The sequence below is a fragment of the Ambystoma mexicanum genome, chromosome 1q (assembly GCF_040938575.1).
Source record: "Ambystoma mexicanum isolate Mex_15411 chromosome 1q, UKY_AmexF1_1, whole genome shotgun sequence".
NCBI classification, from domain to species: Eukaryota; Metazoa; Chordata; class Amphibia; order Caudata; family Ambystomatidae; genus Ambystoma; species Ambystoma mexicanum.
In genome coordinates, this window is record NC_090922.1 from 553,746,137 (window position 1) to 553,764,791 (window position 18,655).

The following is an 18,655-nucleotide window of genomic DNA, read 5'->3' on the forward strand; positions in this document are numbered from 1 at the left end:
GAAGCTAATTACGGTACCGCAATTTGCGATGCCATAATTAGCACCTTCCCCATTCCCATAGAGCCCTATGGGGCAAAAATGGGAATGGGGAAGGGCAATGGGGCGAAGGGGGAATTACCGCCTCACCAACCTTGGAATAGGGCGATAATTCCCATTTCCACCAAGCCGGTGCCGGTATTTTACCGGCATGGACCAAGGTGCTAATAGCACCTTGGTCCACCGCCGTCCGTGTAATGAGGCCCTAAGTCTTCTAAGAGCTTCTTCCTATGGGAGTTCTATTTTAGAGCTATCGTTGTCGTTTTCTATCAGCAGTGTCTGGAATATGCGCTGCACTTCTATCCAAAGTGCATCTATGTCTTTTGCAAGCCTGATGCCCCCAATGCATACTGTTTAATCTCTGTAGTCAATGAAGCCATGGTGCTATTATCAGATTTAGTTTGTGTAGGAAGACTGGCTTTTACTGTTACTTGTTGCCCCATTTCTTCTGCTTCTTGCTGCTTTCCTCATCTGGTTGTTAATGTTCTTTTCTTTCAGGGTGCGCTGCTTCTTTCTCTCTAGTATTTCCATTTCGGATTCCATCCTAAGTCGCCGTTGCAAAGTTGCTCCTTGTTTTTTGCATGCAAATAGAGCAATCTTGTATAGTCAAATCAATTGCTGTGTACGCTTCATTAGTTGTAATCAACGTATGCAGGCCTGAACGAAAGTCAACTGTAGCGTGTTTCCGGTAGTGTGTGCGCTTCCATCCCCTTCCTCCACCCTAGCGTGCTCCTCTTTTGGTGTAACTGAAGAGGTAGCATTGTCCGTCACTGCACAGGATTCAGGTTGTGCGTGCACTTCTCCATCCAACGCCCCGCTGTTAAATGAGCCACACAATGAAGACTCCTGAAGGAGTGCTACATTTAACATGTGAAATAGCTGCGGAGAACACACTGAAGACCTGATGAGATATCTTGCGGCTTCCAGTCATTCAAAGGTCACTTGTAGTGTGTAGTGAGAGGCTTGGAAGGACATTTTGTACCGTTAGGCCAAACCTAACAAACTGAAGAACTGAAATAATCTGCATATGTTATACTAGTTAAAAAGGATGCTATAAGTACCTTGTAAATGCTGTTCAATTAACCAACAGTGTGTCAGATACATACAGTGCTTGGCTTAACCACACCTATTAAGGTGAACATGTGCTGTGCACATTATAACTGCACTTGAACAGTAAACCTGCCCTAAGCAACATTCAACAGCCTTATAACCCCACTGTAGAGACAGTGTAAGGGGTATGCAGAGCCACCTCAGCTTCTGCCCCTCCTAGGAGGAAATGGCAGGCTTCAGGCATTGACATTTGCCCCATGGTTCCTATGAGGGTGAGGCAGAGATGCAGTTTCTGCATGGCTAAAAAGGGGGAGTTGGGTAGACCAAATAGAGGGCTGCTGATTGGGGTAAAGCACACTCTACGAGCCTCTAGAATAGAGCCCCCTATCGTGAATGATAATATAATAGCAGTGGAAGTGGACTGGCCAATCTCCGATGAATTTCATAAGCTATTGATGATTTATGTATATGATCCTACAGGAGGAATACACACTGAACATATATTTGAATCAATCTCAGAGATGTTGTTCGAATGGCCCATTCATAACAGTGATGGTTATGTACTGCTGGCTGGGGACCTAAATGCTCGTTGTGTCTGTTTGAACGAATGTGCCGAAACCATGTCCATTAAATGTAGAAGTACCATGAAACATACGACTACCAACAAAAAGGGGCTGACTTGCTCTGGTTTTATGTATGATTGGGATCTTTTAATCCTAAATGGGAGGAATGTTGGAGACATACCTGGGCACTTCACATGGAAGATGGGAAGTAATAATGCAACCCTAGGCTACCTTTTTATTAATCGAGAATTGGTGCACTTGATTAAGGAATTTTCAGTATATCACAATAAATGTAGTGATCATGCGGCTCTCTCTATTCAGATTAACTCTTGAATCAATAATCCAGACAATGTAGGGATCAGTGATGCTAATGTAACCCATGCTGGAAATCACTTCACACGGTCTACTATGAATATTGATAGAGCCTGCTGTCGTACTCACAGCCTCGATGACAGTATTTTTGAGTTTTTGAGAACTCAAGCGTCAATGACATCAGAAGATTCAAAAGAAGTAGCCCTAGTTGAAGGAAATGATATAGAGATTGAATGGTAGGTAATAGCTCCACTGACTCCAGAGCATTATCAACCATCATAAGAGAAAAATGAAAAACAAATATCACGACTGGATAAAATGGTGGAGCTGTTGTACTAAAAATGCAGAGTGGGAAACAATGGCTGCAACAGTGAGATCTAGAAACCCTAGGAGCATCTGTCAAATGCTTGGAGAAGGTCAAGGGAAAAAGAGAGAGCTGCTGATTAATCCAGTTCTGAGCAAGAATGGTGTAGGTATATCACCAAACATTATCAATATAAGGATGTATTGAATTATGCCGAGGTGCATGCATTGAATCCTAGGAAGACCATTGTAATTGATAAGGAAAGCATTGCTCATCAAACTGGGAGGCTTAAGGCATCTAGGGTACCCAAACCTAATGGTCTTGCTGGTGCTGTACTGAAAAAGGGCGTTGTTTTTTGGGCAGCGGTGCACGAAATAATTATTAAGAAGATATTGCTTTTTGGAATCGTCCCGGAATCATGGAGAGAATTGATCTTGGTCCCTATATACACGAAAAGGCTCACAAATCCAGCCTCAGAACTACCGATTATTATCAGTGGTGGATATTAAGGAAGATGTTTGCACCTTTCATCCATGATGAACTTTACAAATGTGTGGATACCGTGAAACTGTTAGATACATTTCAAAGGTTTTCGAGCTGGTTCCGCCACTACTCACAATTTAAGGTTGGGAAACATGTTAATACAAAGAGCAGGAACCAGTTTTTACCCTATCCTATACACCTAATTTATAGATTTTAAAACTGCTTTTGATTTGATCTGTAGGAACAGACTATGGAGCAAACTCAAAATGTGTGGATGTCCCGAATATCTATTATATTGTTTGAGCATGTTACACCAAGTCACCAGAGTGCAGATCAGGTTGGACAGTGGGGGAATTTGTAACTAAATCTATTACTTTGCATAAAGGAGTAAAACAGGGCTGTGTGTTGGCCCCTCCCCTGTTCAACCTGTATCTTGCAGATTTTCCACATTATTTAAGAGGGATCTCAAATTGTCCACCAAAGGTAGGCCAGTCTCACGTAGTATGCTTATGTTATGCTGATGACCTTGTGATACTTGACCATACCTTTTCAGGCCTCAAGGGATCAACTGAACAGGTCTGGAGATGTGCAGATGAGAATCACCAAGTCATAAATAGGTCCAAGGCAAAGGTGATGCTTTTTACCAGGCAACATATCGCAAGACCGAAACTGCTGGTTTTTAAAGACATGCTTGACTATATTAGTAGTTACAAATATTTAGGTGTTGAATTCAATAATAAAGGGGGATACAAAGATTGTTTTGAACTACGAAAATGCAAGGGTTTGCAACTTACACTGCTGATTGCAAGGTTTACCTAAAGGATGGGTGGTTTCAGCATAGACAGTACAATTATGTTGTATAAACAATGCTATTGCCCAACCATATTATATGGACTAAAAAAGTCTCAATATTGAGGACCTATCTTGGTTGCGAAATATTGAAGGTCGATTTTGGAAACGTATACTGGGACTCCACAATGTGTCCCGATAAAGGTTCTCAGAATTGAACTTGGATTGATATCGATGGAGACTACTCTCCTCATAAAACATGGGCTTTTATACATACAATCGAAGTCTGACCCAAAATGCATGTTGCCTGCCACCTTGGGAACTGAACTCTGGGACATGGGATCTCCATACCACAATGGTTACACATTTGTTCAAAACAATAGACTAGTTTCCTGACTGGAGTCTGAATTTTCACAAACTCAAAAAAAGAATTGCTTGCAGAGCGGAGCAATGGGATTGGTGTCACATCTTCATACATGTGTATGGACTGAAATCTTACAGCCATGTGATTAATATGCAGTATAATTTAAAAAAAAAAACATGCCTTGTACTGTGCCCCTCACTGGCAGTGTTAGAATCAATCGATTTCCTGTACTGTCAGTTGTGGGTCTGGCATGCAATATACCCCTGACCTTAGGGACCTGCCACATATGTAGGAGCACTAACATCTTAGAAACTTCAAAACATATATTGAATTGAATTGAATTGATATTTTATTTATATTGTGCTCATACACATGTGTTTCAGAGCGTGACCAGGCAAGGGAGGGGAACAGGGGAGAAAACAAAACAACGATCTTACTAGGCCCAGTGACATTGAGAACGCGCAAGTGCTTGGGAGAGGGTGCGGGGAAAAAGTGCAAGGGAGAGGCGAGCAAGTGGAAATTGCAGAGCAGGGGGAGGGTAGAAATAAATACTGATAAATACATGATAAAAACAGCAAACACAGAAAATAGTAGTGCATCCAGCAAGTGATAAGTTGAGGGAAGCAGACAGGGTAGGTCTGGTAAGTGCAAGGGACGAAGAGGGGGGGCTGTGTGGGTACAGATAAAGACCCCAGTGCAAAGGGTGGCTGGGAGGCAGTGCAGGAGGGTGGAAAAGATAAGCAGGAGCCTGGGCCCGGTGGACAGAGGATGGCCAGGTACACAGTACCAAGAGAGACCAGAATCAGCAGAGGAGAGGGGGGCGAAAGCAGAAGCAAAGAGGATCGTCTTAAGGTGCTTCCAGAACCGGAGGTGGTTCTCCTCAAGTTTTAGTGTTGTAGGGAGGCTGTTCCAGAGGGAGGACCCAGCCAAAGAAAGAGATCGGCCCCCAGCTCGTTTCTTAGAAAAACAACTGACCCTGAGGGAATTAGAGGTAGAGGAGCGAAGAGATCGAGAGGGGAGGTATTTCCAGAGGGATATCTGAAGGTATTTTGGACCCAGGCCCCAGTAAGCCTTGTGGATAATGCAGAGGGTTTTGAATTTAATCCTTGAATCCACTGGGAGCCAATGAAGAGATTTCAGGGCTGGAGAGATACGATCCCAGGGCTTAAGGCCAAGGACAAGTCTCGCAGTCCTGTTCTGAATTAGTTGCAGAGGGCGGAGAGTAGAGGAAGGTAGATTTAGAAAGAGGCTGTTACCGTAGTCCAGCCTAGAGAGAACCAGAGCTTGGGATACCATGAGCTTCTGTGGGAAGGAGAGGAAAGCTAGAGTACCTCTGAGGAGGTGCAGTAGGAAGTTTTACTTTTTAGAGACCTCAGAGATGTGGGTGGAGAAGGAAAGGGTGGTGTCAAAGATGACCCCGACGTTCTTAGCCACACAGGTGCGGGTGGGTGGAGGGCCCAGGGAAGCAGGCCAGAGAGTGAGGGGAAAGGATGGTGAAGGTGTGCCGATGAGGAGGATCTCCGTCTTACTGGCATTCAGACAAAGGTCATTGGTGGCACACCAATCTTGAATGGCAGTTAGGCATTCAGAGATAAGAGAGGGAGACGAGGTGGCCGAGGGCAGCCTGAAAATTAGCTGAGTGTCGTCAGCGTAGCACTGGAAATTTGAGCAGAAGATGGCAATGCAGTGGGTGAGAGTTGCCAGGTATTGGTTGAAAAGCCAGGGTGAGAGGTTAGAACCCTGAGGGACACCACAGTTAGAGAGGAAGATAGATGATAGGAAGGAACCAAGTTGCACCTGGGAGGGTCGGTCAGAGAGGAAAGAGGTCAGCCAAGCCAGAGCCTGATCATTAATACCCAGGTTATCACGGAGATGGTTGAGCAAGATGATATGGTTGACTGTGTCGAAGGCAGAAGAGAGATCAAGGAGGATGAGGACGGAGGGAATGTTAGAGTCAAGGTTGGAGAGCAGATGTTCACGGATGTTCAGGAGAGCAGTTTCCGTGCTTCTGGCTGCTCTGAAGCCAGACTGGTGGTCGTGGAGACAGCCAACAGAGTCGGGATGAAGGTTAAGCTGGGAGATGGCCAGCTTTTCCTGGAGTTTGCCCAGAAAGGGAGTGATGGAGATTGGCCTATAGTTAGCGGGATCGGAATCGGAATACATTGTATTGTAATATATTGTATGTTTTATGTACATTTTATATGTGAAAGGTTTTATGGAACTAAATCACATTAATAATAATAATAATAATAATAATAATAATAATAATAATAATAATAATAATAATAATAATAATAATAATAATAATAATAATAATAATATGCAGGTTCATCTACTGGAGTGTTCACCTGATAGCATCACTCATTTTGAAAAAGTGCCCCTTTCATACGTCTACAAACATATCCTAAATTCTCTTTTCCTCGAGAGACTACTAGATTGTCCACAGTATGGGAAATGTTGGTTCATAGTAGCTGATGACACCATCATGGTTCAACACAATACCAGCCAATCCCTGACATAGGGCCTCATTACACGGAAGGCGGTGAGCCATGGCACTATTAGCGCCATGGCTCATGCCGGTAAAATACCGACACCGCCTTGGCGGAAAGGGGATTTACCGCCCCATTCCAAGGTTGGTGGGGCGGTAAATCCCCCTTCCGCCATTGCCCTTCCCCATTCCCATTTCTGCCCCATAGGGCTCTATGGGAATGGGGAAGGCGCTAATTACGGCACCGCAATTTTGCGGTGCCGTAATTAGCTCCGAGGTCCCTTACCGGGTTGGTTTTTAACGCCTGTAAAAAGCAGGCGTTAAAGCACCAACCCACTAAGGGACCTCGTAGTAAGGCGGTAATGGTTAACGGTCACCGTTACCATTAACGGTGGTCGTTAACCATTACCGCCTTCCGTGTAATGAGGCCCATAGTCTCTCCGAATAGGCCAACCGGCGCATGCTTATCACTGTACAAAAAACTGACTCAAATAAAAATATGCAAATAATACCTGATCCATAAACATTGCATTTAGATTCTTCCATGTCTTTTTTGATTGCAGCAGTCTTCACTTTCAGGATCAGAGAATCTGCAGCCCAGGTACCCCAGTTGACCATCAAGCTAGTTCCAGAGTCGCCCGTCATGGGAGGGGAAGTTGTTCTAACTGTTACACATTACCCCACTATCTACATTGTGAACTGGTACAGAGCACCTGGCGATGCAATCTTCACGTACAATGTGATCCTGACATTCAACCCACCCTCCATGAGCAATATAAGCATTGGACAGAAGTACACAGGTCGGGAGATGGGGCTCCCAGATGGATCCTTAAAGATCACCAACCTAATGGCCAGCGATGTGGGGCTGTACACGGTCCAGATAACAGCACCTTCTGTTGTGATGCAAGGCACAGTGAATTTAACAGTCTCCGGTAAGTGTTTGCGTCGCCAGTGCATCTGTGGTCCAGCGTATTGAGACAATATTGGCTGGTGCCCTCTTTTCGTAAACATCTATCCACCAGCATTCAAACTGTACTTCCTGGGCCAGCAGGTTGGGTGGAATGATCCATTCCCTGGGCCTCCTTGGGGAAGCCTTGGTCTGATGGGACATCATGTTCTGCTGGCTTCTTAGGTAGCAGGTTACTTCATCGATTCATTGTCTAACTTGCATGGAAAGTAATGCACGTGAATGTGTGGAAATATAGCCACTATTTACATTAGAACAACTCACGACAAGGGTCGGAGTGCAAGTTTACTCTGATATGTACTGCGTGTTTACAAATTAGGCTGCGCCAGCTGTGCATTGTAGATACACATTGTGTCAGCACAGCAATTACTGTGGAGCATCAGCAGAGGAGGTATGAGCAGACACAGCACTTTCCTAAGAGTATCCCTGATGTACAGAAGCTTGCACCGAGAAATGCACTCTCCCTAGTGCTTGTCCCCCATGGCCTGTTCTAACCATGTGCATGCTAGGCAAAGTGTAATGATCAAGTCAGACATAGGTCAATTTAGAACCCTGCCTGCCCTGCACAGTGCTGTATGCATACTACCATGTAAAGTACAAACTTTTCTTTAGAGGCGTACAAACTCCTTCAATATTATAATGTAAAATGTAAAGCAAGCATTTCTGTAGATGGCCTCAATGTGGCCTATCACCTGACTTAAGCTCCCAGCAACTGCGTGGTTGGAGCGCTGTGATGTGCACCTGCTGAGGTCAGCAGTACCCCGCTCTTTCATCCAGGAGGCTGCCAGTGACCACTGCCTTGTTACATGTCAGGTGTACTTGTTGTGTATAGGCGCGTTATAAATGCCATATCATATCATACTACCATAAACATATGTGCATGAAGTGCCAGGCGTGACAAGCATTTTCGCTCACGCCAAATGCAAACACGCATTCTAGTCATCACAGAATTTGCCACACTTAGGACTTCAGTCCGCAGAGGGCGTTCCCGCCACAAGCACGTTGAGACCATATTAATGGGATAAACGCTCTATACAAATGACTACTATCTGCATTGCTCCTGATGTAACAACACCCCCTAGCTTTGCCATAGAAATATAGGGCTCAGAAGGGTGGCGAGAAATGGTTCCTCAGTGGCGAGGAAAATGTATGTCTAATTTAATGCCCACAGAGAGAACCTAGGAGCGTAGTTCGGAATTTCCAGGTAGCAATGAACATGCAGTGATGCAAATACGCGTCCCGGTGATGGCACATAAGGTGCTTTTTTTAAAGTGTAAAACAGAGAGATCTGCCTCGGTGGAATAGAAACAAAAGGGTTGTTTTTTTGTAGATACACAAGCTGGCACCTATGAAGGGCTTTTATATATTGTGATGCTAAATTCATAGCTGGGTTTCACAGGCCCCAGGACATTCCCCAGGTCTGTTTATGTGACGCCTTATATTTTATTACTGGGCTGGGGCAGACATGAGTGTGACATGGAGACTGCGTATGGCCTGTTTCTCTGACAAGTCACAGCTCACTGGGAAGGGGCCATTAGCATTGCAAAGACCCTCATTATAGTGTGCCACCTGTGTTGGTCTATAGTGTACAGTTTTTGGGAACCCTAACCACGATTCCCACTCGAATTCCGATTTTTGTGTGGTTTTGTTTTTTGTTGTATTTAAGTTGAGAGCTACTTCCGCAGCATCCCTGTAAATATTATAATAATCTTTCATTTACCCATCATGCGGTAAATAGTCATTGTTTGCACTATTTACCCGTCGTCCTTACAAATAGATGCTACTGTATTGCCCGGGCGAAGAGTAAATAGTGCATAATCTGTGCTGTGTGTCCAGAAGCCAGGTGTAAGTACACACTGCCCTTGCCTTGTGTTTTGTAGAATTGCTAATGTTATTCTACAGACGTGTGATGGGGTTGTGTGAACTGCTGCACAGGCTTCTACAAAAGGAGTATATATTGGAGACCAGGAACTGCGATAGAAGGATGCACCACATGTATTTTCTACTAATGCTTGATTTAGGAGTTGGCTACACGATCCCACACGGCGAGGATAGAGTTGAATGCAAACTGCTGTGGAATATAGTAAAACGAGTAACATTGCATTATTCTGTTAAGTAATTCCTTTTCACCCTACAATGCACTCTCACTTTATTTGTTGCCCTCTCACCCTTTCTCGCACATATTTTCTCTTGCTCATCATCAGCACAATCAATGTCTTCCTCTGTTGCTCTATTCCACATATCATTCTATTGCACACCTGCACCCTTATCATATGTTCCTTTCAAACTTTGCACTCTCCTCTTTGCACCCTAGTGCCTATGAATGCAAAATGCAAAGAACAACAGTAAACGCCAAAACTATTGGCATTGCCAATGCTTGTTCTAATGTGCAATGTGATTCAGCTTGCTTTGGTTTAACCCGTCAATGAGGAACACATTGGCCATCCCCGCAGCAGAGAACATGGTCAGGCGTTAATGTATTGCCTCTGAAGCTTTGTTTAGTGTGGTTCGTTGTACGCCTTGCTTTCCTCTGTGCCGAAATTAAATTACTGTCAATATCCTTGGTCTTGGCTGGGGCCCCTCTGCTCTCCCCTGATTCCAAATACAGAGTACAATTGGAAATGCAGTGGGTGTGTTGGGGGACGTTTGGAAATGTAAGACACAAGCTCTACACGAAATTACATAATAAAGTGTATGGGTTTATTTTTCTCAGAAATTGACATTGATTGATTGACTGAGCTCACTTACAAGTAGTATTTGCATAGAGGGTTTAGACCTGACTTCTTGGCACCATAATCATGGCCTCACTATCTCAAGGTGTAGCCATAGCTGGTTCTTGATCTTCTTCACTGTGTGGTTCCTTCTTCAATATTTGGTGTAGTTTAAGGGTGTGAATGTGGTTGGTGTGGGTCTGGGTGGTTAGATTTTCTGCAGTGTAATGGTGTGAATGTGGTTGGCGTGGGTCTGGATGGTTAGATTTGGTGCAGTGTAATAGTGTGAATGTGGTTGGCTTGGGTCTGGGTGGTTAGATTTGTGCAGAGTAATGGTGTGAATGTGGTTGGCTTGGGTCTGGGTGGTTAGATTTGGTGCAGTGTAATGGTGTGAATGTGGTTGGCGTGGGTCCGTCCGGATGGTTAGATTTAGTGTAGTTTAATGGTGTGAATGCGGTTGGCGTGGGTCTGGATGGTTAGATTTGGTGTGGTTTATTGGGGTGAATGTGGTTAGTGTGGGTCTGGATGGTCATGTGTTCCCTCCCGTTTGTGGTTGCACCATTGACGGTCTCTTGAACTGCTCAAGGAGTATCTGAGGGGGATTAATGTTCCCAATATCTCGGAAATGGATGTTGCGCTCTTGGATGGAGGGATTTTCCAGGAAAAGCCAATAAATACCCGTGGGAGAGAATGGTAATACTCAATAATTGTATAAAGCATTTGGAGACCTGGTATTCCCATTTTTGCAGAGAGTTCTATGAAGGTTTAGGAAGTCAGGATTTCCAAGATTCCATGAAGACAGGAATTGGTCTGATCTCGAAACCTCACGGGGGCCGCTCCAGATGTGAAAATGATCTCCCTATTTCACTTATAAATGTAGATGTAAATATGATGGCGAAGGTGTGCGCATGGCGTTAACCAGGGTGCCACATTTAATACATATTAACCACACTGAGGTAATCTTAGGCAGAAACAGTTCCAACATTTACACGAGAATGCTCTCATCCATTTGTGCCAGAAAGCTCTAATCCATATACACCAGAATGCTCTCATCCATTTACACGAGAATGCTCTCATCCATTTGTGCCAGAAAGCTCTAATCCATATACACCAGAATGCTCTCATCCATTTACACCAGAATGCTCTCATCCATTTCCACCAGAATGCTCTCATCCATTTACACCAGGATGCTCTGATCCATTTTCGCCCAAATGCTCATCCATTTACGCCAGAATGCTCTCATCCATTTACACCAGAATGCTCTGATCCATTTACGCCCGAATGCTCATCCATTTACGACAGAATGCTCTCATCCATTTACGCCAGAATGCTCTCATCCATTTCCGCTACAATGCTCTCATCCATTTGCACCAGAATGCTCTCATCCATTTCCGCCAAAATACTCTCAACCATGTGCACTACAATGATCTAACCCGTTGCTGAAAAAGCATTTGACTGGGTTAGCTTCTCGTGCGCGGAAGTTGTATTGATGAAAATGCAATTTGACCCGTCCTTCATGATGATGTGTTAAGATTTGGTTAGCGGAGATGGAGCCAGTTTGACGGTTAAGGGGACTCAGTCTAACTCACTGAATATTTACTGTTTCTCACTGCCCCCTGACTTTTTTTTTCGTTTTCATTGATGCTCTGGCAAGTTTCTTGTGAGGGATGGGGGAAGTAATAATAACCACTGGCATTGCTCTGGGGAACCTTTCGCAACATCATTTTAGAGCATCTGCTCCATTTCAGAATGGCACCTTCCATACCCAGCTCTGGAACCAATCGGATTAGTGCAGCCCCAACTACTAGGCCATGACTGCTATGGTTGGAAAGAAAGCAAGCGCTGAAGCATGTACGTATGGGAATATAAAGTGCCAAACTAGCTGGGAATCAACAGAGTGCTGTATAAAAGGAAGGCATCAAGGGGTCACAAGTAGGGTGCAGGGGTAGTAGAAGAGCTGGGATGAGTAAGGAGAGCAGGGTAGTGTATTTTTCACACCTGTTTATATTGGCAGCCAAATACTTTGCCATATATGTTAAGCATATTATGGACGCTAGACAGGCTAAGTGGGGATATGTTTTATTAGGCAGTGCTATGTTGTGTTGGACCATGATATTCCATGTCAAGCATTCACTCCAACGTTTATAGGTATGCAATGTTGTTAAACTATGGCATGCCAGTTGTTTACAAGGTGTTTTATGTTACCCTATGACATTCTATGGGCCTCATTAAAGTTTCCCCAGTCCGTAAAAACTGCAGGTAAATTGCTGGTCATTCCGGCAGTGGCAATTTTCCCGGACCAGCGAAGCACAAGTTTGCTTGTGGGTCACTGACTTACCCCCAAGCCTGACATGCAAGTAAATCAGGCCCCCCCTGACAAAACAATGCTGCAATTATCGGCACCGATATTTTCAGTGCCGGTAATTGCGGAAATCCCTTCCATTGAGTCCTATGGGATTCCATGGAATGGGTATTTACTAGCGTTTCCCACATCTGGAATATTCCGATAATACCGGGATATCAGGCAATGGAAAGGGTAGGTTCAGTTTGGCGGTATCCCACCAAAATTACCGACAAGATACAGGCATACACATAATGACGCCCTATGTCTGATTGCAGAGGCAGCTTTTGGTGCCAAGGGGGTGGAGGGCTTCTGAAGGGCCACGTCAATTCTAAATGAGATTTTACAACCCAATTTTCGAGAATAGTTGGAAACACGCCCCGTAACCCTGACCCTACCATAACCCTAACCCGAACTCCAACGCTAACTCTAACCCTAACCCTAACCCTAACACCAACCCTAACCTTAACCCCAACCCTAACCCTAAATCTAACCCTTAATCTAACCCTTAATCTAACCCTTAATCTAACCCTAAAACTAACCCAACTCTAGCCCTAACCCTTACTCAACCCTTACTCTAACCTTAACCCTAACCCTAAACCATCCCTTACCCTATATCTAACCCTTAATCTAACCCAACCCTAGCCCTAAACCTAACTGCAACCCTAACTCTAGCCCTAACCCTAAACCATCCCTAACCTAAATCTAACCCTTACTCTAACCCTTAATCTAACCCCTAAACTATCCTTAATCTAACTCTAAATCTAACCCTAACCCTAACCCTATCCATCAAAATTAACCACTGAAATGTATTCGATGCATACATTTTCGATGGATAGTCCAGATACCCTGTAAAACACACTTATGTTCACTGTGCCCAAAATGTAGCCCAGACATATCATAGTTCCACACTTTCATGATGCCATGCTCATAATAGTTGCTAATATGGCCACTGATTGGCCACTACCTACAATACATTTCAGCATTGCCACTAATAGACCATTGAGCTTTAAGAACTTTCTAAGGGATGTCTGTGCCCAATAAATGGCAGTATTGCCACTGTCAAAGGTTTCCTTGCGGATGGGCCCAAAAATTGCTTGTGTTGCCGCTGTAAGCCGGAAGCAGACATGCTGGGTGTGAAGAAAATATACTTGTATGTATTGCAACTATACAACATGTTTATTATGACTGTGCCCGTTAAATGCAAGTATTACCACAATGAGAACACGTTCATGCTGATTGTGCACAACCTGCAACAATATTACAACCATAAAACATGCTACTCCTGACGTTGTCCAATGAATGCCAGGATTACCACTATAAAAACAAACAGGGTAATTCATAGAATTTCGCAGAAAAGTGTCGCAAGCGGCTGGCGCAGAGTGTCCGCGTGCGATTGTCTGCGCCAGGCACGTGCGCTAAAACCGATTTCCGCGCACAGCGTATTCATGGATTTTAGGCTCCCAAACCAGCCGTGGCGCAGAGAATCGCAGCGACCCTGCAGCAGCGCCAGTAACGCCCCCAAGAACGCCCTCGCGCAAGGAAAAGCCATCAAAATCGCTAAATCATCGCAAAGGGCTGCGCTAACCCTGGACCAGTTCACCGGGCTGGCAAACAGCAAAGGCCAAGCGGGGAACGTGTATTTCAGGGGTGCGCGGGATGTTCCACACGCGATTGGCCCCGTGCAAGCAGGGTACGTGTATTTCAGGGGTGCGCGGGAGGTTCCACACGCGATTTCAGCAGGGTACGTGTATTTCAGGGGTGCGCGGGAAGTTCCACACGTGATTGGCCAGTGTGAGCAGGGTACGTGTATTTCAGGGGTGCGCGGGAAGTTCCACACGCGATTGGCCCAGTGCGAGCAGGGTATGTGTATTTCAGGGGTGCGCGGGAAGTTCCACACGCGATTGGCCCAGTGCGAGCAGGGTACGTGTATTTCAGGGGTGCGCGGGAAGTTCCACAAGCGATTTCGGCAGGGTACGTGTATTTCAGGGGTTCTGGTGAGTACTACACGTGAATTGGCCGTGTGGGTCCTCCCAGGTGTACGCTCCACAACCTCCACGGCCCCTGCAGGCAGCCCACACCACGGGGGACTACCCTGCAACCCTGCTCATGTCCCGCAGGCAGCTCATCCACCATGGGCATGCCCCCCAGCCAACCCACATGTCACCTTGCACTACTGATCAACAATGCATGTCTCCCACCACCCCACCCCCCAGCAGTGCAGGGGCAGCCTCCACCAGGCCCCCACTCATGTCTCCCACCACCCCCACCCTCCAGCAGTGCAGGGGCTACCTCCACCAGGCCCCCACTCATGTCTCCCACCACCCCCACACCCCAGCAGTGCAGGGGCAGCCACCACCAGGCCCCCACCCATGTCTTCCAGCACCCCCACCCCCCAGCCACCAGGGGCAGCCTCCAACAGGCCCCCACCCATGTCTCCCACCACCCCCACCCCCCAGCCACCAGGGGCACCCTCCACCAGGCCCCCACTCATGTCTCCCACCACCCCCACCCCCCAGCCACCAGGGGCACCCTCCACCAGGCCCCCACTCATGTCTCCCACCACCCCCACCCCCCAGCCACCAGGGGCAGCCTCCACCAGGCCACCACTCATGTCTCCCACCACCCCCACCCCCCAGCCACCAGGGGCACCCTCCACCAGGCCCCCACTCATGTCTCCCACCACCCCCACCCCCCAGCAGTGCAGGGGCACTCTCCACCAGGCCACCACCCATGTCTCCCACCTCCCCCACCCCCCAGCAGTGCAGGGGCACCCTCCACCAGGCCCCCACTCATTTCTCCCATCACCCCCACCCCCCAGCCATCAGGGGCACCCTCCACCAGGCCACCACCCATGTCCCCTATCACCACCCCCCCAGCAGTGCAGGGGCACCCTCCAACAGGCCCCCACTCATGTCTGCCACCACCCCCACCCCCCAGCCACCAGGGGCAGCCTCCACCAGGCCCCCACCCATGTCTCCCACCACCCCCACCCCCCAGCAGTGCAGGGGCATCCTCCACCAGGCCCCCACTCATGTCTCCCACCACCCCCACCCCCCAGCCATCAGGGGCACCCTCCACCAGGCCACCACCCATGTCCCCTATCACCACCACCCCCCAGCAGTGCAGGGGCACCCTTCACCAGGCCCCACTCATGTCTCCCACCACCACCACCCCCCAGCCACCAGGGGCACCCTCCACCAGGCCCCCACTCATGTCTCCCACCACCCCCACCCCCCAGCCACCAGGGGCAGCCTCCACCAGGCCCCCACCCATGTCTCCCACCACCCCCACCCCCCAGCAGTGCAGGGGCACCCTCCACCAGGACCCCACTCATGTCTCCCACCACCCCCACCCCCCAGCCACCAGGGGCAGCCTCCACCAGGCCCCCACCCATGTCTCACACAACCCCCACCTCCCAGCAGTGCAGGGACACCCTCCACCAGGCCCCCACTCATGTCTCCCACCACCCCCACCCCCCAGCAGTGCAGGGGCACCCTCCACCAGGCCCCCCATCATGTCTCACACCACCCCCACCCCCCAGCCACCAGGGGCACCCTCCACCAGGCCCCCACTCATGTCTCCCACCACCCCCACCCCCAGCAGTGCAGGGGCACCCTCCACCAGGCCACCACCCATGTCTCCCACCACCCCCACCCCCCAGCCACCAGGGGCACCCTCCACCAGGCCACCACCCATGTCCCCTATCACCACCACCCCCCAGCCACCAGGGGCAGCCTCCACCAGGCCCCCACTCATGTCTCCCACCACCCCCACCCCCCAGCCACCAGGGGCAGCCTCCACCAGGCCCCCACCCATGTCCCCTATCACCACCACCCCCAGCCACCAGGGGCAGCCTCCACCAGGCCCCCACTCATGTCTCCCACCACCCCCTCCCCCCAGCAGTGCAGGGGCACCCTCCACCAGGCCACCACCCATGTCTCCCACCACCCCCACCCCCCAGCAGTGCAGGGGCACCCTCCACCAGGCCCCCACTCATGTCTCCCACCACCCCCACCCCCCAGCCACCAGGGGCACCCTCCACCAGGCCCCCACTCATGTCTCCCACCACCCCCACCCCCCAGCCACCAGGGGAAGCCTCCACCAGGCCCCCACCCATGTCTCCCACCACCCCCACCCCCCAGCAGTGCAGGGGCACCCTCCACCAGGACCCCACTCATGTCTCCCACCACCCCCACCCCCCAGCCACCAGGGGCAGCCTCCACCAGGCCCCCACCCATGTCTCCCACCACCCCCACCCCCCAGCAGAGCAGGGGCTCCCTCCACCAGGCCCCCACTCATGTCTCCCACCACCCCACACCCCCAGCAGTGCAGGGGCACCCTCCACCAGGCCCCCACTCATGTCTCACACCACTCCCACCCCCCAGCCACCAGGGGCACCCTCCACCAGGCCACCACCCATGTCTCCCACCACCGCCACCCCCCAGCCACCAGGGGCACCCTCCACCAGGCCACCACCCATGTCCCCTATCACCACCACCCCCCAGCCACCAGGGGCAGCCTCCACCAGGCCCCCACTCATGTCTCCCACCACCCCCACCCCCCAGCCACCAGGGGCAGCCTCCACCAGGCCCCCACCCATGTCCCCTATCACCACCACCCCCCAGCCACCAGGGGCAGCCTCCACCAGGCCCCCACTCATGTCTCCCACCACCCCCACCCGCCAGCAGTGCAGGGGCACCCTCCACCAGGCCACCACCCATGTCTCCCACCACCCCCACCCCCCAGCCACCAGGGGCACCCTCCACCAGGCCACCACCCATGTCCCCTATCACCACCACCCCCCAGCCACCAGGGGCAGCCTCCACCAGGCCCCCACTCATGTCTCCCACCACCCCCACCCCCCAGCAGTGCAGGGGCACCCTCCACCAGGCCACCACCCATGTCTCCCACCACCCCCACCCCCCAGCCACCAGGGGCAGCCTCCACCAGGCCCCCACCCATGTCCCCTATCACCACCACCCCCCAGCCACCAGGGGCAGCCTCCACCAGGCCCCCACTCATGTCTCCCACCACCCCCACCTCCCAGCAGTGTAGGGGCACCCTCCACCAGGCCACCACCCATGTCTCCCACCACCCCCACCCCCCAGCAGTGCAGGGGCACCCTCCACCAGGCCCCCACTCATGTCTCCCACCACCCCACCCCCCAGCCATCAGGGGCACCCTCCACCAGGCCACCACCCATGTCCCCTATCACCACCACCCCCCAGCAGTGCAGGGGCACCCTCCACCAGGCCCCCACTCATGTCTCCCACCACCCCAACCCCCCAGCCACCAGGGGCACCCTCCACCAGGCCCCCACTCATGTCTCCCACCACCCCCACCCCCCAGCCACCAGGGGCAGCCTCCACCAGGACCCCGCCCATGTCTCCCACCACCCCCACCCCCAGCAGTGCAGGGGCACCCTCCACCAGGACCCCACTCATGTCTCTCACCACCCCCACCCCCCAGCCACCAGGGGCAGCCTCCACCAGGCCCCCACCCATGTCTCCCACCACCCCCACCCCCCAGCGGTGCAGGGGCACCCTCCACCAGGCCCCCACTCATGTCTCCCACCACCCCACCCCCCAGCAGTGCAGGGGCACCCTCCACCAGGCCCCCACTCATGTCTCCCACCACCCCCACCCCCCAGCCACCAGGGGCACCCTCCACCAGGCCCCCACTCATGTCTCCCACCACCCCCACCCCCCAGCAGTGCAGGGGCACCCTCCACCAGGCCACCACCCATGTCTCCCACCACCCCTACCCCCCAGCCACCAGGGGCACCCTCCACCAGGCCACCACCCATGTCCCCTATCACCACCACCCCCCAGCCACCAGGGGCAGCCTCCACCAGGCCCCCACTCATGTCTCCCACCACCCCCACCCCCCAGCCACCAGGGGCACGCTCCACCAGGCCCCCACTCATGTCTCCCACCACCCCCACTCCCCAGCAGTGCAGGGGCACCCTCCACCAGGCCACCACACATGTCTCCCACCACCCCCACCCCCCGGCCACCAGGGGCAGCCTCCACCAGGCCCCCACCCATGTCCCCTATCACCACCACCCCCCAGCCACCAGGGGCAGACTCCACCAGGCCCCCACTCATGTCTCCCACCACCCCCACCCCCCAGCAGTGCAGGGGCACCCTCCACCAGGCCACCACCCATGTCTCCCACCACCCCCACCCCCCAGCAGTGCAGGGGCACCCTCCACCAGGCCCCTACTCATGTCTCCCACCACCCC

General features: G+C 50.9%; 1 protein-coding gene across 1 annotated transcript in view; it reads left to right on the forward strand.

Annotated features, from left to right (window-relative positions):
• Nucleotides 1-18,655, forward strand: part of LOC138531453 (carcinoembryonic antigen-related cell adhesion molecule 4-like) — a 172,157-nt gene that overhangs the window by 63,786 nt on the left and 89,716 nt on the right. The window contains exon 3 of the mRNA XM_069640992.1: nt 6,953-7,321. Within this exon, the coding sequence (XP_069497093.1) occupies nt 6,953-7,321 (369 nt within the window). The remainder of the gene's footprint in view (nt 1-6,952; nt 7,322-18,655) is intronic.